The following is a 19,731-nucleotide window of genomic DNA, read 5'->3' as shown; positions in this document are numbered from 1 at the left end:
TGCGGAGACCCTCGATGAAGTAGGAAAAAGAGTGATGGTGCGATACTTCTTCGACCTCGCGGAATCCCTAGGGGAAGTGAAGTGGCACAGGACGTTTGCTTCATTACCACGAAAGCAGCAACGACCAAGTGAAAACAAGGGACACATCAACCTGTCTGGGAGCTCTCTACCAAGCAAGGTACAGTCCACTTTAGACAAAGGTCCTAAGTTTGCAGTTCCGGTTCGTGCCACAACTGTGGAACTTTTAGGGATGGTCCACACTATTGCTAATTGTGTTCCTCTGCCACAGAAATCTGCCTGTGCTTCAGAAGGCGTTAACTGCGTGAGAAATCTACCCAAAACAAAGAAGAACGACTACGCAATCAAGACAACCTTAGACTTCATGATAGACCGCGCACTTACGCTACACGTTTCGGATAAGACTGGCCGTTTTGTAGTAATGAAACGGGAAGACCACGAAAGAAAAGCCATTGAAGCCATTCGAAAGAATTTCGATGAACCGGGAGTGGATGAAAAAGGCTTGAAAAAAATGAGACTGCAAGCAGCAAAAACCTGTGCCCGAATAGGGTTGGAAAAGCTTTCGGGAAATGTGAAAGGAAGTAAGGAGCTCACACTGCGGCCATTCTTTTCCATTAAGACGCACAAAGAAGGAAACCCCTTCAGGATGATTGTGGAAGACAGGAATACGTGGCAATGTCATGTGGCTAGATACCTGCAGGGGCAACTGTCTAAGTTGACTTGTGATGACCCATATATGGTGCAAGGCTCCGAAGAAGTCATCAGCTTTCTGAGGAAAGACCATCCTGTGACGTGCATGTCAGTAGACGTGAAAGACATGTTCTATTCAATTCCTCAAGACGGGGCGATATCAGCAGTTGAAGAATGTATTGACAGCTATGGACCTACGAAGTTTCAGAACGAGTGTGGGACGAGCGTCAGCGGCTTCCTTGAACTACTGTGGGTGTATCTGAGATCCCTGTATGTGCTGTACGAAGGGAAAATTTACGCACAGCGAGGAGGCATTTGTATCGGGTCGTGCTTGGCTCCTGTCCTTTCGAACCTTTACATGGCAAAGGGAGACCGCAGCCTAAAACCGGAATTGGATAGCAGGGGTGTTGTAGCATGCTTTCGATACGTAGACGATTTTTTGCTTTGTTTTAGTACAGGAAGATCTGGTACGGTTGACGCGGATATGATGGTCGCGCTTTTCAAGGGCGAGTTCAATGGGCTTGACTTTACCTATGAAGTACCTGATAAAGGGATGATAAGGTTCCTCGATCTACAAATACAGGAGACCCCCATGCACACATGCTGGTGGTATCATACCAAAAACGAAAAAAGCCTCATGAGATTCGATTCGAGCCAGTCCAAGCTTGTTAAAAGGAGCGTCGCCCACTCATGCATGTTGCAGAGCATTAAGAAGTCCTGCGATCACAAAATGACAGAAAGCATCGGCATGCAAATAACCAGGCTGAAAGCCAGTGGTTTCCCAGATAGTGTCATTTCGTCTGTGGCAGAAAAGCTGCTGAACAACATAACGAAGAAAACGCAGGTGCAGAGAGAAGAGAGCAACAGAGAGCGATGTGTTGTAATTCCGTATATACACAAAGTATCACATGGATTAAAGAAGGTAGCAACCAAACATAATGTGAAGGTGATATTTAGGGCGCCAAAAAAGTTGATAAGCCTCTGTAATGCAGTAAATGAGCATGATAAGCGTGGCAAGAGGAAAGAATGTGAAATTGCACATCAAAAAAGGTTCATACCTTGTCAGGATGAAATCATTTACAAGATCCCGATTTCGTGCGGAAAACAATACATCGGACAAACGGGAAGGTGTGTTAATAAGAGGCTCCTGGAACATCATAATGACTGTGGGAAAATCAGCCACCCTGGAAATCTTGCGCAACATTGCTTGCGATGCGTAAATGGCTGCAAACCATTATTTCATAGGACTGAAATTGTAGGTAAACAAAAGGAAAGAATTGAAAGAGAAATAGTAGAAGCCTTCTTAATCGAATCAGCAGAAAAAGATACGTGCGTTAGTACATCTTCTGTGGCTCTCACAAAAGAGGAGCTAGATATGATAGCTCTGCAGATGCGGAGTTGTGGTCGAAATGATAACGTGCGTGATCACATGCATGAATGATGTGTCTGTGATTTGACAAGAATGCCTTTTGTATATATGTACGTGTTTTGTCGATAAAAATAAATAGTTGTAAGTTTGCGCTTCATTCGTGTGTCGTCTTCCATTTGTCTCTGTATATCAAGTAGCGCAGTATTCCACAGAATGATCAACCAACTGGCCCCCGTGTTTGCATTATTTCCTCTTCCTCCTTCTCGGTGATCTGCCCACTTAATCGGAACCTCTTCTTTACAGAACATTATGATTTTGTGAAATAAAATACTGCAGTGTGTGAGAATTTCCCAGCTTTAGGGCTGTTCTGTGCGATGTTTGTTTTATTCTTACTATTCTAATCAGACTACACTTACGCGGTCACTCTTGAACAATAAATATTTGATAAGCACATTGAATGCTGTTAGCTCTAGCTTCATTCTTTTTGACCAAAAATATACGAGAAGAGCAACACCAGGACGACGGACAAAAGGCAAGAGAACACACACCACAACAGAGGCGCTAACTTCCGCCTGACAAAGAAAGTCAAAAACAACCATGTCGAACGGAACCTGAGCAAAAGTAGCGCACGCGCTGACATAAGAAAACAATAATAATGAATTGAATAAAGATACGAAACAAAATGGGAGGTCACGGATGCTTTGAACTCAAGAAGGCCAGCTCTCATTTAAACAAGGAAATGGGCGGTGTACTAGCACAGTTATCTTGCAAGGCAGCAGCTTCCACAATTTCGCGAGTTAGCTTACCTCTACTCTTGGCAACGACTGAGCATTTATCCAAAAGAGGCATGCACCTTTGCAATGCAAAGCTAGATTGCTGCCAGGGTACCCTGCTTCGATGAACCTGAAAGCTAGATGCGCACAGGTGGGGTTTTCAAAGGCTTTTTCCATGCCGAGGTTAATAATGCCTAGTTTCACGTGCTGACGTAGAAGCGGTTTGCTGGCGCGAGGTGAATAGCACCAGCATACGTGCACGAATTTGAGCTGAACATCAAGAAATCCTATTTATTTATTTATTTATTTGAACATACTGCAGGCCCTTTTCGGGCCCATGCAGGAGTGTTTACAATGCATCACTGTGCTCAAACAGAGTAAAAACAAAAAATACAGAGATGTTCTCTGATCCACACACAAAGAAAGTGTAGGAGAGAATTAAACAGAAAAGTCAATTTTTTCGATATAATTAAGAAACATTTCCACGGACGTACACTTCACCGCATCTTCAGGTAATTTATTCCAATATGATGTAGCATCTGGAAACAGGGAGTACTTGTGGATATTTACACGGCTGACTGGTTGACGAAGTGCTTTACTATGGTTAGTTCTAGACGAGTGTTTGAAAGGCGGGTGTAAGTATTGTGAATTGGTTATTTTGAAGTGGCCGTGAAGAAGTTGGAACAAAAACTTTAATCTTGAAATGATTCTTCGCTGTGACAGGCTTTGTAAATTTGACTGAATTATTAGACTGGTAGCGCTAATTTGGCGTGAATACTTTGAATAGACAAACCTCACTGCTAGTTTTTGGATGCGCTCTAATTTGTTGATTAAATTTTTTTGATGGGGGCTCCAGACTATATCTGCATATTCTAGGGTTGGTCTTATAAGAGTTTTATAGGCATTGAGTTTAATATGGGCCGGCGTGTTACGGAGCTTTCTCCTTAAATAATGTAGTTTACCTTCAGCTTTAGAACAAATAGATTTGATGTAGGGCTCCCAGCGCAGGTTAGATGTTAGGATGAGTCCCAGATACTTCACCTGATCATATTTTTTAACCTGTGTGTCACCAAGTGTGTATGTAAAACTTAGAGGCTGCTTCTTATTAGTGAATGTGATGCTTTTGGTCTTATCTGCGTTAAGTTTCATTCCCCAGGTCATACACCAAGCGTGGATTGATTGTAGGGAATTGTTGAGGAGAATTTGATCGTCTGATTTTTTTACAGCTATATATACGACACAATCGTCTGCAAAAAGGCGAAGTTGGATCGATGAACTAACACAGGAATGAATATCATTTATATAAATGAGGAACAAAAGAGGCGCGAGAACTGATTACACCCGAATACACATCCAGGTTCTGCGAAACGTATTCACCTATTTTAACACATTGTTTTCTGTTCTGCAAATAGCAGGATATCCATGAAATAATGTTGCGATCAATGCCAAAAGATTTTGTTATAAGGTCATCGTGAGGAACAACATCGAACGCTTTAGAGAAGTCTAAGAATATAGCATCTATCTGGTTGCCTTCATTAATTGTGCTAGCAATGTCATTAGTAATTTCGGCAAGCTGCGTTACTGTTGAAAGCCCTGTTCTGAAACCATGCTGTTTTTCATAAATGAGGTTATTATTTTCTAGATATGAGATTATGGCTTTAAAAATAATGTGTTCCATCATTTTACAACTTGTGCTTGTTAATGATATCGGACGATAATCATTCAGTTCAGTTTTAGAACCTGATTTGTGTATGGGAATTATTTTGGCACAGCGCCAGTCATCGGGAACTACGAGTGTTTGTAAAGATGTTGCGTAAATTTTATGCAGGTATTTAGACACCCAGTCAGCGTATCGGGCTAAAAATGTGTTCGAGATGGAATCAGGACCCGGAGATTTTTTGTGTCAAGTGTTTGTAAAAGAGAAAGGATTCCTGCTTCACTAATGATTATTTCTGTCATGGGTTCCTTGATTGTGTATGCAGGTAGAGAAGCGTGAGAGGCTCTTCTGGTGAAAACGGACTGAAAAAACTTATTGAATTCATTTGCAATATCATCAGGTTTACTTATGGTGTCGCCGAAATCTGTAATGATGGAACTAGTTGACTGCTCTTCAGATAAGTACCGCCAAAACTTATGAGGGTTGTGGGCCATGAAGGAAGGCAGGGTGAAATCAAAGAAGCGAGTTTTTGCATCTCGGACTTTGGTCTTTAAGCAGTTAACAAGACTTGCAATGTCAGTTTTGTTTCCTTTTTTTCGCCGTCGTTTTATTTTTCTTTTAAGTTGAATTATCTCGCGCGTTATCCACGGGTACTCCATGTTTATGCGTTTTTTTTTTAAGCGGAACATATCTATTTTCGCAAGTATTTACAATGTTCTTGAAACAGGACCACAGTTCACGCACATTGGTCAGTGCGCTGAATTCGGCAAAGCTATTCTCAAGTGCACTTAGAATTGCAGGATCATCTGCACGCTCATAGTCTTTGACAAAGGTTGGCAGTGTTTTCTTCTTTTTGCGAGTGACTGATATGGGGCATGACAGTACTAGCAGTTTGTGGTCAGATATGCCGTCTTCAATACGCACTGAACACCCTGGAAGTGTACTGCTAACAAAAATTAAATCAAGGAGTGAAGAGGAAGACGACAGAACTCGGGTGTTCTCGGTAACCAGCTGATCTAAGGAAAAACTAAATGCTGTAAATAAAAGTGTTTCCGCGCTTTGGGCATTTTTTCCGTCGTGTGAAAAGTCCGCCCAATTTATCCCTGGCAAGTTAAAGTCCCCTGATAAAATCAACTTAGATCTAGAGTTAGTGTGCTGGGACAGATAATCGTTCATTTTTTCAAGATAATCTGGCTGGGCGTTTGGGGGTCGATACACGCCTCCCAGTAATATATTTACCGGAATGTGTTATTTTGCACCCCTTCAGGACTGAATATTTTATGTTGTTTTTAATAGCTATAGCTACACCGCCCCCTCGTGAACCCCTATCTTTACGTAGCAATTTATATGTTGATGGGACAACTTCCGAATCACGTACCTCTGCTTGTAACCATGTTTCTGTTATAATTATAATGTGAGGATGGTGTCCCAGAATTAGCTGCTCGAGGTGACCCAACTTATTTACTATACTTCTAGCATTGAATGACAGGATTCTTAGCGTTTTGGTTTTGGTTGGTCAGATATGATTGCTTGTCGAGCTTGCTGCTCCTGAATTTGAGTTAGGCTGGGTGTGCCCTGCATCATCGGCCCTTCTTGTTATTTCGACCCTGGCTTGTTGTGTTTCATCCCAAATGAAAACCTTGCCATTGACCTTTAGCTTGTCAAAGGACAGCGAAACCTTCGCCCCAGCCGCCCTCTCGCGCTCCTATGAGCGCCATAGCTTAGTGCGTAAGTCTCGTACCCTTTTTGAAAAATCTTCAGATATGGAAATGTTAGAGCCTTTTAGTTTGAAACAGCTTGACATAATATGCGTTTTCTCTGCGGAATTGAAGAAACGAACTATGACTGGACGTGGTGTTTTGCCTTTAGGTTTACCTATCCTGTGAATTCTTTCGGCCGATTTCACTTCCATGCCTAGCTTGTCTCTGAAGATTTCTTGCTTAACGTGTTCCTCAAGCGATTTTGCGTCTTCCTCTGGTTCCTCAGTCACACCGTAAATCACTAAGTTGTTGCGTCGACTTCGGTTTTCTAAGTCATCTATTTTTGCTGTTATACCGTGAATGTGTTTGTTCGTACTTCTGTACAGTTTTTCACTTTCATCCAGTCTTTCTTCGCATTTCTTCAACCGACCTAAGTCGTTTTCAATTGTTTCAATTCTCAACCTCATGTTATCGACCGTTCTTTCGACATGTTTTAGGTTTGTAACTAACTCCTGCAAAGTTTTGTTTGTTTTTGCTTGTTCTTTCAGAATCTTTTTCAGTAGTTCGTTGCTATCTCTGAGTCAGTAGGCATATAGCGCCTGCTATGAAGCGGCGGCGCTGAGATCAGTGTTAGAGGAAAATAAAGATGAACAGCGCGTGCTCGGAGCGCAGGCACGGCACGGGCTGTTCAGAATGAGAAGCCTACCACGCTGGTCATCTTGCTCTGATGCTCCATCGCAACAGTGGTGAATCCGACCTAAGAAATGACCGACCCCAGCCTACCACCCTCAGGCACCTTTCGCCTGACGCTACCTTGCGCCAACGGGACGTCGCAGCCCTCCAGCTCCGCCTACCAACATTCTGGCCCAAGTGTCCGCAGATCTGGTTCGCCCAAGTGGAAGCCATGTTCCATCCGCACCACATCACCTCGAGGCATCTCGGACATTTACTTTCCCACCTGCCTCCTGAAGTGGCTCAACAGGTGGCGGACATTATCGCTGGATCCTTGGGCGATGCCCCGTACCAGCGACTAAAGCAGGGCCTTCTGGACCGCACCACGGCGTCCGAGAGTGCGCGCCTCCAGCAGCTCCTCACCTACGAAGAGCTTGGAGACCGCCGTCCTTTCCAGCTACTCACTAGCACGCGGCAGCTCCTGGGCGAAAGCAACGTCGACTCAAATGGCGCACTGTTGAGGCAGCTCTTGCTTCAACGATTGCCGCAGTCTACCCGCCTCATCTTGGCTGCTGCGGGGGACTTGACCCTTGACCGCCTCGCCCAGCTCGCTGATCAAGTCCACGACGCGACTTCTCCTTCCGTCGCTGCCCTCCCTTCTGCACCGGAGACCTCCGTCATTTCACCGTTAGAGGCCCGAATCGATAAGCTGGCCGCTTCTATCGAGGCCCTTCGGACGTCCTCTCATGCCCAGCATGGTTTCTCCTCAACACCTTGTCACCATTCGTCTTTGCCGAGCGGTCCGCAGTCGTCCAATCCTCGCAGTCCGCGTCTCTGCTGGCATCACCGAACTTTCCAGCACCGCGCCCGCCTGTGCACTCCACCATGCAACTGGTCGGGAAACGCGGAGCGAGATCATGCATTGACGTCGGCGTGTGACCTCGCTCTTCAACCTGGCCACCTTTTCGTCGTCATGGACCGCATTTCTGGCCTGCGATTCCTCGTCAACATTGGTGCCGAGGTCAGCGTACTGCCGTCCTCCAAGGCCGACCATGCTTCCAAGTCGCAGGGACCTATTCTCCGTGCGGCCAACTCAACCTCCATCGCAACGTATGGTCTCCGATCCCTCACTCTGGACATTGGCCAGCGGCGCACATTTCGATGGGTCTTCATCGTCGCTGATGTGCACCAAGCCATCCTCGGATCCGACTTCCTGGCGCACTTTGATCTGGACGTCAGCATGCATCGCCATCGTCTCATCGACAGTAAAACGCGCCTTTCCATCACTGGCGTTATATCGGCTGTCGCTTCCACTGGCATCCGAACTCTGATTCCGTCATGCCAGTACGCCCAAGTCCTCGCAGACTTTTCCGAGGTCACGAGGCCTTGTAATCTCCATCAGCCACCCAATCACGGTATAACCCACCACATTGTCACGCGTGGTCCACCTGTCTCAGCTTGTCCGCACCGCCTCTTCGGTGAGCGTCTGGCTATTGCAAAACGGGAATTTGATGCTCAAGCTCGGTATTATTCGCCCTTCATCCAGCGCTTGGGCCTCACCACTGCATCTGGTGCCCAAGAAAGAACCGGGTGACTGGCGTCCGTGCGACGACTACCGGGCTCTCAACGCTCACATGGTCCACGACAGCTATTCCCTTCCACACATCCAAGACTTCACTGGACATCTGGAAAGCTGCAAGATCTTCAGTAAAGTGGACCTTGTCAAGGCGTACCACCAAATCCCTGTTGAGCCGGCCGATATTCCGAAGACGGCCATCACTACACCCTGCGGACTGTTTGAGTACGTGCGCATGCCATTTGGGCTACGCAACGCAGCTCAATCTTTCCGAAGATTCATTGCTGAAGTGACACGTGGACTCCCGGCCGTATTTGCCTACATCGACGACATCCTCGTCGCGAGTCGCTCTCCCCAGGATCACGAGCGTCACCTCCGGGAACTCTTTCAACGCCTCCAAGAGTTTGGCTTGGTCGTCAATGCCCAGAAACGTGTTTTCGGCTCTTCTAAGCTCGAGTTCTTCGGTCACCACATCTCGGCGCAGGGAATTCGTCCATTGCCTTCTCACGTCCAGGCTGTTAAGGACTTTCTAGTGCCCACTACCCTACGCAAGTTCCGTGAGTTCCTGGGCCTAGTGAATTTTTCATGGCGCTTTATTCCGCACTGCGCCGAGCTTCTTCACCCCCTGACTGACCTTCTCCGCACCACCAAGTCCTCCGCGATTTCCTGGTCTCCCGAAGCCTACAGCCGCTTTCACGGCTGCAAAACAAGCCCTCGCCGATTCAGTCGTCCTCATCCACCCTAGGACTTCCGCGCCCACTCGCATCATGGTGGATGCTTCTAGCGTGGCCATTGGTGCGGTTCTCCAGCAGCAGATCGACTCCGAGTGGCACCCACTGGGTTTCTTTTCTCGGAAGCTCCAGCCTGCCGAGACTCACTACAGCCATAGCCTCCTTTATACACTCTGTACCTGTCAACTCCGCGCTCCGCGGCCGTCGCCGCCGTTCCTCCTCCGTTGACAAGTTACGCCGCTGGCTGCCGAGAGATGGCGTTGGCGACGTAGGGCCACCTTCGCCAGGCGAGCATAGAGAAAGAGATTGGTAAAGAGCGGACACTCCCATAGGGCCCAGCGGCCCATTTGACTGTAGTGCGCCAAGCGGCCGCCGGCAACTACTTCCGGTCTTGCTGAAAGGCGCGCGATTTGAATGCTAGCCATGCGCTGCGCCTTTCCCTACCCTTTTGGCGCATTATTTTGGTTTTAAATAATCTGCTAGTGTTTCTATTTATTTTCAGCATGCATAACAACAGGAAAAATAGATTCCCAGTTCTCTAAACCGGCCATCAACGCAGCTGCGCCACAGCCTTTGCAAAACAGTATTGCAGAAAAGACGCCAAGTGCTTTGTGAAATGAATTTATTTTGCTGCATATAAAACACGAGATGCAACAGATGTAGACGGATGCACTGACAATACTTTACTCACATTAGGCGATGTGCACAATACAGAAAATAAAAATACTCAAGGTGAGAAACAGCACTTGGGTAGAGACAAAAATAGCATAACTGATTTCCGAGTTATTGCAAATGATATGTAACAAAACGGGCATTATACATAAACTACACAGTCCCAGTAGTGGCTACCTTAGCAAGGGTAACTTGTATTGTCCAGGGCAGAGAGGAGTACTGACGCTTGAGGGAAGGCCACACCATTCACTCGTCGCATCTGCCGTGCTTCGGCTGTAGTCCGTGGGTTCATTCGGTGCTGTTGGAAAAGGAATGAACATGATGCAGAAGGTTGCAATGAAATGTAAGGCCACTGCACCGCGCACTCCTCTGTGCATGTCGGTGCGTACTGAAGACTTTGTGAGCAGCAGTTATGGTCCAGAACAGAAAAGCTGTGATTCGTAAAATTGATACAAAAGCTACTCTTGCAACGTAGAGGTCAGGAAATGCAGGCTAACCTAACCTATCTGAAAATGCATTTCGACAGAGCGTGAAATAACAGCCACTAATCTAACAATATTCCTCAAGAGCACTGAACAGCTGAGGCAATGAAGCTTGCCGCATAATAAAACATTTTTCACTTTAACGTTGTCCCGTTAAATGTAACGCGACACCACGCAAAAGTAGCCGTTCGCAAAACCGCGGACTGGCCTCACCGCGGCCGGCGAGCACGCCATGTTGGCTTGCCTTTCATACGCCACTTTGTGAAGCGCAGACCACCGCGCTGAGCTAAACTGCCCGAAATGCCTCGCAGTTTTACAAGAATGAAACATTTTTCACCTTGCGGTTGCCCTGTTAAACGCGACACCACGCAAAACTAGCCGTTCGCAAAACCTCACGCCAGGTCACATGTCATCGCGGCCGGCGAGCCATATTGGCGAGCGCCTTGTCATGCCTGTTGGCTGCCCTTCACGTGCGTCTTTGTGAAGCGCAGACCGCCGCACTGAGCTACACTGCCTGAAATACTGCGTAGTTTAACAAGAAAGTCAAGAATGAAACGTTTCTCACTTTACCGTTGCTCTGCTAAACGCGACACTTAGCAAAACTATAGCCGTTCGGCAAACTGCGTCAGCATGGCCGCACCGGCCGGCGAACATGCCATTTTGGCGCAACGGCGTGCCTTGGTGCCTTCACATGCCACTTTGTCAAGCGTGACGAGCTAAACTGTTCGAAATGAAGCTGCTTCCCGGGAACACAACATATTACACCTCGCTGTGGTTGGGAACCGCCAGAGTTGCGGCGTAATGAACTGTGCCTGAACAGCCGGCGCGCCTGTTCACGAGCTGCGAAACTTATTGACACCGGCCGACATGGTCAGCGTAAACTGCTTGAAATGCAGCGTAGTTAAGCAAAAAACGTTGCTCACCTTGGCGTCGTTTCCAACCGCTGTCGTTCTGAGCAGCAGTCCACGAGAGGTCTGTGCCGCACAAGCGCGGTGAGGCACGAGCACACAACCGCGCCCTTTGACAACTTCTTGTCGTCTGCTCCGGCGGGCTACCGCTGCAGCGAGTGCCGTCGCGCGCGCGTCCGCGCATGCGCACGTTGGTGCCGCCATCCATCAATCGGCGGCAGCGCAAAAAGTCGCGCGTCATTACCTGGGGCCAGTTTTTGCCGAGTGACCGCTCTTTACCAATCTCTTTCTCTATGAGGCGAGTGCCGGGTGCGCCGTGAGTGTGCCGGGTGCGCCGTGTTGCAAAGCGGTCCGGATAGCCACGCGCTGCCGCTTTCTCGCTGTTTCGTGGACTGTTCTGCTGTGTGCAAGGTCATGCTTCTACTTTTCTCTGCCTTCGGGTGCTGCAGGAATACAGCACTGCACCAACAGGTAAGTGCCAGCTTTGCTTTGTCCTTCCGGCGATCGCTGCGTAGTATTCAGCTGCTTTGAGGCTTGTAAAAAATAGTGACAGCGCCAATGTGTTTATCAGGCGTCAAAACTGCAATAGTAATGTTAGATGCGCACCATTGCTTTCTGGACTGCAATGCTAATTGCTTCCCTGCCTAGCTCGTGTGCGTAGTGTGTTAGTAATACGAAAAGTTGAGCTACAACGAGAACAAACGGAGAACAACAACGAGAGAACAACGACGGAGAACAACAACAACGTCCTTGTCATTACCCTCTCGTTGTTGTTCTCCGTCGCAGCGCTCACAATTTGCAGTGTGTTAGTGTGCTCCTGCGAAGCTTTTTTTTTTTTTGCAATATACGGTAATTACGAAAGTTTGTGATAAAATAGAAACACAAGATTTACCTATTGTGAAGATGGCTACTTTAAAGTGAGTTAAACCAAATCTTGCAAAGCCATTAAGGCCTGTGAGAAATAGTGACAGCACCAGAAGTGTGTTTATTACGCGTCAGTAAGGTAATAATAATATTAAATGTGCACGTGTATTTTCTGGACTGCGATGCGAACTTCTTCCCTGGTTAGCTCGTCTGTGTGATATGTTACATGTGCTCCAGCGCAGTATTTTTTGTTTCGCTAGCTGCGCAATTCTGTGAAAAAATAAAAACACGAGCTTTGCCTATTGTGAAGATTATTTTGGAGTGATCGAAACAGAAAGATGCAACGCGTATATTTGTCTTTCCTTGTTTTTCTAGTTAAAAAAAAAACGTTTGTACGACGCGCTGAATCATTGAAAGTAACAAGGTCAGTTGTTGGGCGAGTTGGTGACGATGTTCCATATCTACAGCGCGATAAACGAACAGCGCTGTGTTTGTCGTTATTGTGTTCTCTTGTCCCGTTTATCGCGCTGTAGATATGAAAGTAACAGCTGATACCAAAATTGTTCTCCTTACAGATCTCAATGGCATACTGTGATGCAGTTGTTCCAATCATCTGTAAATCAAGCTGGCTTCTGAAGTGTTATCAGTGACAGCAGTCACCGTGAACTTTTTTCCCTACTTGTGGCGGCTATTCATCACACCACTTCTACATGGTACTCTTGAAGCTCAATTGCTGTTTTGAAATGTGTAAATAAATGCTGGTGCCTTTCTTCTTAAATTTTGTTTTATTGCAGCGTAGACTAGCATTGTAATTTTTCTATTACAATTGGTGCTAGCGGAGCAGTCATGCAGTTTTTCGAGCTATGCGCAATTTCTTGAAACTTCCTGACGTAAAATGTCATATAGCGTTGGTGTTATTGCCTAACAAGTATCATGATCACTTGTTATGCTTAGTGGATGTCGGCCTTTCAAGTAAATATGCTGAATATGAATGACTCATGCTTAGGAACAGTTATCCCGCTAGCGAATAACAGCGCTCCCGCCCCGCGCCGACATTCGTACCCGTGCGCCTCGACCCCTACGTCAGCGGCGCCCTCAGCGAGGGGACCGCGCAACTTTACTCGACGGCGCGTTGACAGGCACAGAGTATAAAGGAGGCTATGCTACAGCGTATTTGGCCGTGTGGGAGGAGAATAGGAATGAATGAAGCTGTAGTCGAAGAAGAGAAAAAAGCCTTAAAAATAATAGGCGACAAGCCCGAAAACTCGAGAACGCGATTACCGAGGCCTGAAGATGCCGCAGGCACTTATATTACGCAGACGGATTTTGAAGAGCTTTAGCTGTTTTCTGATGAGGCAGTTGCCATTTTTCTCGACGATAAAGGAAAGGATGGCACGCGGTCGCTGATACAGCGACACAGCTATGAGAATAGAAACTCTCTTAGAGCACTGCACAAGCGATCTACAGTTTCTAATACACGTGCATGTCTTCCTCTCTGTCAGAATTGTAGCATGCTTATTTTCTTTTTCGGTGAAAGAACGTCCTGCCTAATCCAGACTTGAATCCTAGTTTTCTTTTTTTAACTATCCTTAATGCCTCTTTAACGGTACTCTGCCATAAAATTATGTTTTGACAGGGGAAGGTAACAGGTGGCAGCCAGCCGCTCGACAACTTGTTTGGAGCAGGATGGCATGTAATGAATGCAAGATCTGTTCAGAGCGTCCACGAATAAGTAAAAACAAAATTTTTTACTTATTTTTTGCTATAGTCTCGATTGCGCAGTATCGCATTGAGAAACAGCTCATCATTCGAGGTTCAACAGCTCAGCAGACACCAAAATGTCATTAACCAAACTCAATGAATAAAGCGTATGGAATGGCAGACAGGGCTTTATGAACCACATTTATAGAGGAGGGCGAAGCAGACAGCAAAGGATGGCAAGAAAAAAAAAACGTCAGGGTGGGGGATGGATAAAGGAAGCCGCCCAAGAGGAGAAGGAAAGCAGCGGCATAAGCGTGGAAGGAAAGGGTGTCGGAAGAAAAAACAAAGAACGAGCTAAGAGGTAGGAAAAAAGTAATGAAAGCAAGCAAGCAAGAACAAAAGTTACCAAGACAAAGACGTAGTAAATGCGCCATTCCTGTTTATTACTCTCTGCATTGTACTGGCGCTTATGCAAGCTATCGTAGACAGGGAAATATAAACCACAGGACAGCATAAATAAAAATTATGCAATGAACAACTGCATCCACGAGCACGGCCCACTGGGCGCGCACGGCGGTCCCAGTAGCGCTGATGCCTATGAGTTGCCCAATTTCTTTAAATATTTTTTTTTTTTTTGCGGGTTGAGAAAGGATGCTAATCCAGGTGAAGGTATAGTCTGTCTTCTTTCGGGAAAAATGCTTCGCGGTAAATCTGAACGCAGCAATATCCGGGCATGATTGCCAGCTCACTGCTCGTTGGAAGGCAGCGATTCGCACTTAGCGTCGCTTCACTTGTTAAAGGGCCACTGTCCAGGGAAGGACCGTTTAAAGGCCCACTGTCCACCCTCTGGTCGAAAATATTTTCTTCCCCGGTGACTGTGAGACTTCGCCCCTTGAACGCAAGGCCGCAAAAATGTTTTTGAAAAGAGAAACTAATAACGCAGTTACAGCCACCGCAATCACCCGATTCTGTCATGCTTCTCTCGTTCCGTTCCCTCGCAAAGGTTTTTCACTCTGCTACCCGAGGTCGTCTAGCCTCCGCAAGACAAATTCCCTTTCCCCCTCTGCGTTTGGCGGGAGGTGAGGCGTGGCACTCCGCGAGCGCGAAAAAAAAAAACGGCCGAAGGGGCGCGCGCCGCTCGATTCAGTCTGGCCGTGGCGAGGGAAAAGCGCGCAGCGAGCGGTAGACACCCATCCTTCTCCCGTCAGTCAGCGAGACCTGGATCAATGGACGTCGTTATCTGGAAGTACGTCGTAACTGTGGCTCGACGGGAGAGCGCAGGAAACGGGGAAGCTGGCTTCCCGAAGGAGAGCATGAGAGAGCTTTGATTTGTACTTTCGTTGCTTTGCGGCGCGCGTGTCACTGTAGCATTTTGCTCAGACTATCCTGGTACCTGATCGAAACACTGGGCTCCAGTTAAATATCAGGTTCTTTCCTTCTTCTTCTTTTCTTCAAATTTTCATTCCTTTCCCGATTAACCTGGACAGGAATTCACTCTAATCGCAGAATACAGAATTTATTCACACTATATACAAATTGCAGCACAACTTCACTTCAGTCAGGGTGCGGCCTCTCGTCACGGCACCCGAAACGAGTCTCCCGTTTGCCGCGTCGCTCGGATTCCTCGAAGCTTCTCCCCCTCTCCGGGTTCTGCTCTTCCCCCGTCGTCTGGCGTCAGCGTAGCAGCAGTTTCAAGCTCTCCTCCGAATTCCTGGGAAACAACTCGCTGGCACGGCTGGGGGTGGTTGAGGGAGGATCGGGTGTCCTCTCGGGAGCGACGCTTTTCTTCGGCCGACATCGCTGGTCGTCCGTGCGGCGCCAGCCCGCAGGCTTCCTCCTAAGTTCGGACCTTTCACAGGGAGGCGTTAGCCACGGCCGCTCCGCTTGCACACAGGCACGCACATACACACAAACGCCAACACACATGCGTCGCAGCCTTTCTATTCGTTCGTTCTTTCTGCCCACGGTCAGGGCGCGCGCACTTAACAGCTCCTTTGCTTAAAAGGCCCTGGACAGTGGCCCTTTAAGCATAAGCTTTACGAAGCGACGCTAAGTGCGAATAGCTGCCTTCGGTGACGCGAAAAATATTTTATCAGGCCAGTGAAAATGTGTGCAACAGCAGCAATCCAAGGACTGCAACCTAGCAATTCATTTGTGACCATAGAATGCCGCCAATCGAAAGGACAAACGGCGAATGCGCCCCACGCACAGCAGATCCGCCGCGTCTCCGCTGCACGGCCGGGCGCACGTCTCCCTACCAAACTATTCTTCCCGCCGCGAGGGGCGCGCGCGTCGCACCAAACCTTGGCCCTCCAAGAGCGACTCTTGTGTGATTAGAATCTCCAGATTTGTGGATGGTCTTCCTGGTTGAATGCACACCATCGAGGCAGTTACATCAGCCATTTTTACCATTTTTACCCGCTGCTATTGACTAGCAAAATGCCTACTGACTCAGAGATAAGATTTCTTGATATTCAGCTCAAGGACGTATGCTGGTGCTATTCACCAGCACGTGAAACGAGGCATTATTAACCTCTGCATGGAAAACGCCTTTGATGCCCCCACCAGTGCACATCTTTCATGAAAAACTCACAAGGTTCGTCGAAGCAGAGTACCCTAAGGATCAGTCGCTGAAAAGCTCCTGAAAAAGAAACTCCAGAAAAAACGTGACACCACAGAAGAAACGAAGAGCAAGTTCGCTGTTATTCCTTACATCCACTGTCTCGCACACAATCTCCAGAAAACAGGAAAGAAGGCAAACGTTCACGTGGTGTTTCCAGCCCCAGAGAAAGTCAGTGTGATCCCTGCCCTCCACACATCCCTCCCAAAAGCAGCAGTAAGATTTGCTGAGGGCATTGTGTACAATATTCCTCTCTCTTGTGGCAAGCAGTATCTTGGTGCCTGAACGAAAGTCTTCGGGAGCACAACATGAAGACATACCGGCAGCAATCTAGCTTTGCATTGCAAAGATTGCCAGTGCGTGCTTTTTTTTTTTATAAATGCTCAGTCGTTGCCAAGAGTAGAGATAAGCTAACTCACGAAACTGCGGAAGCTGTACAGATTGCTGCCTTGCAAGATAACTGTGTTAGTACACCGCCCATTTCCTTGTCTAAATGAGAGGTGCCCTTCTTAGGTTCAAAGCAACCGTGACCTCCCATTTCTTTCGCATCTTTTTTCAACTTATTATTATTTTTCTCTTAGGTCAGTGCGTGCGCTACTTTTGCTCAGGTTCCGTTTCATTCTACCCTGGTGAATAAAAAATATTTAGACTGATCCATTTCTGCATGAAGGCTTCATTTCTTTTTGCTTGCAATGCCCCTCTGATCGTAAATTCTGCTTTCAAGGTCAGCACAATTTGCAATTATGCTCCGGCAATCCAATACCTTGAGCATTGCTATCGTGACGAAACATGGGGAGAAAGAAAACAAGCCACTTGGAAGCTGTTAGGAGCAGTAGCAGATGATGAGTAGTATTTCACTTCAGCTTATAACAGTTTTTTTTTTTTTATTATTGGCCAGCGCTTTGTACATGCCATTAGTGTTTTTATATGGCTCGCTCTAGAGCCAGAAAACACTCCATTTTTCGCATTAGGGAAATAAAGCAGGAATGAAACCTGCGGCATGTTTTCTAAAACCACACGTGCATGATTTTCATATTGCCGCGAATTCTTGAAAACTGTATTTGTTGTTTTTTAACAGCCGCCGGCATACAGGCTTATCACTCTGATTCTGGACCGCGTATCAGTTCCGTAATCTTTGTTTGTTAATGCTCGATGTCGCGAGTCACACGTTTATCAGTTTTGTTGTAGCGCAAGATGCACCGAGATCTGTCTCGAAGGTTCCGGCCACTCGGGTGTCTTTCCACAATGTTCCAGCCCGTGCTGGTAGCTGTTTGCGACGTTATCTAGATTGTTCTGTGCAGCCTTTACATTGAGCGTTGACGAGTGTGACAGGCATTCTTTGTCCGACGACCGACGAGCACATTTGTTGCTATCGCCGCCGCCGAGTTGCTTAGTTCTTTTGCGGGCGCAAGTCAGCCCAATAAAGAGTTTCTTCAGTGCAATCATCGACCCTTCATTTGTGTCGTCGACCTTCTCACCCCTACGTGACAATATGCAGCCCAAGAGGTCATCTTTTTTGCATGAAATGAGCTTTCCTTGCTGCTTACCGAACTACGACCGGGTTAAGTGGAGAAATATGGGAGAGGCCCTCGCCCTGCAGTGGGTATAATCAGGCTGATGATGATGATACCGAACTACGAGCTTCTCATGTTTTAATCATTCTTTCCATGCAGTGCTGGCTTATAATGCCAAAGCACAAAAAACTACTCCTGGTAGTCTGACTATAAGCTTGGTAACTTCACTGCGAAAGAGGATGATTGAGCATATAATACCCGTCCGGCAAGGTTGCGAGAGAGACCGAAGAAATCTGGTTGAGTTGCTTTCTCAGACAGCATCTGCCCACAGTTTAGCCCATTGCCCTGCTCTGCGACAATACCAGTGCCACCTTTTGAAAACCCCACACTCACCAGCAACGGATGATGCTTACCCTACACAATGCAACTGGACCCTCCAGTGTCACAACTTACGCACCAGATCTTACTCAAACCTCTGGTGCACTCCTTTATTACTAATAAAGAAATCTCATTCACAATACATATTTCTGGTTTACTTGTCCTCAGTGCACTTTTTCAATGTGTTACACAAACAGCTCCATGCATGCGAATGCCTCCAAGCAACGAATTGGGAAGAAAACATGAAACCAATAAATCCCGATACTAACATTATACATGCCAGTAGGTAGGCTTGACTTGACGATAAACGACAGATATGGTTCGAGTTGCCAATATAGAACAGCCAGTCAATAGGGATATATATAATCATTGGTTTGAAACTGAAAGACCAGCAGCATAGGTGTGCCAGCTTATAGGTCCTACATCTGTTTAGCACATTTGTGCCATATTTCAGATGCTGAGCCAGTATTGGTCCAATGCGAGAGAGACCTGAAGGAGTAATTACTCATTAGAAGCTGAAATTTTCAAGCTTATAGCTTAGTACTCGAGGAACAAGATGAAATAAATGCTTTATGTTCAAAATCTGGTTGTCATGTGCCCGCATTAAAATATAACGAGCAATTCTGAAAAACAAAAATCATGCATTTTTAATAAGGGAGTAATTATCCATCTGTGTTGTGTGCAGCTGCTGCAAAGGGAAGTTCCTTCACAGAAACTTGGTACCGACATCATGGAATACAATGTCACTTCAGCAAGACGATGCTGAATTAAAATCCCAACTGCTCATTTGGCCACGAGTAACCATGAAATGAGGACACAACAGCAGAGGATGTTCTCTTTTGTCCCCACTCGCTGGGTTAATAAGTAGATGTCTCACCTTGACCCCCCGAGGGCTGGTCAGTGGGTGGCGGCCATTCCATCCTACACATGGCCAGCAGTGTCGTGCTGCTCCCGACCTGCAGAGAGAGAATCATCATATTATTCCAGCTATTTTTGGACCTTTTGCTAAAACCCTGCAGCACCAAGGTCCCTCAAGCACTGATTCAGTAATGCTCAATTCAGCTTCCCCATTAAGCAGCTTACAGTTCATAACCCCTGTGTCTTCACTTATCAGAATAAAGGTTGTAAATGCATTTACACAAAAGGCAACTCCAGGCATGAATGATGCATTCTTGGGAAGAACTTGGGATGCTGACACAAAAAGCTGATAACCTGCTGCTGACAGGGCAGAATTTGAGTGACAGTAAACTCCTCTGCAAACAGCCATGCGTGACGTAAAGTCAGCAACAAAGCACTCAATAAGGAACCGGGCGCCCGTTGTATGGCGCCACCGTCGCCTCGGTGGAACAGCGGAATGCCGAGGCAGCTGAGCGGCGCAGTCGTTTCAGTTCTGCGAGGCGTTTTTG

General features: G+C 46.9%; 1 protein-coding gene across 1 annotated transcript in view; it reads right to left on the bottom strand.

Annotated features, from left to right (window-relative positions):
* LOC146171939 (transmembrane protein 117-like) overlaps window positions 1-19,245 on the bottom strand; it is a 438,815-nt gene extending 419,570 nt beyond the window's left edge. The window contains exon 1 of the mRNA XM_084586209.1: window positions 19,203-19,245. Within this exon, the coding sequence (XP_084442335.1) occupies window positions 19,203-19,245 (43 nt within the window). The remainder of the gene's footprint in view (window positions 1-19,202) is intronic.
* Window positions 19,246-19,731: the final 486 nt, after the last annotated feature.

The sequence above is a fragment of the Amblyomma maculatum genome, unplaced genomic scaffold (genome assembly GCF_055883805.1).
Source record: "Amblyomma maculatum isolate TAMU_Amacu unplaced genomic scaffold, ASM5588380v1 scaffold_15, whole genome shotgun sequence".
Lineage (NCBI taxonomy): Eukaryota > Metazoa > Arthropoda > Arachnida > Ixodida > Ixodidae > Amblyomma > Amblyomma maculatum.
This window is presented reverse-complemented; position numbering and strand designations above follow the sequence as displayed.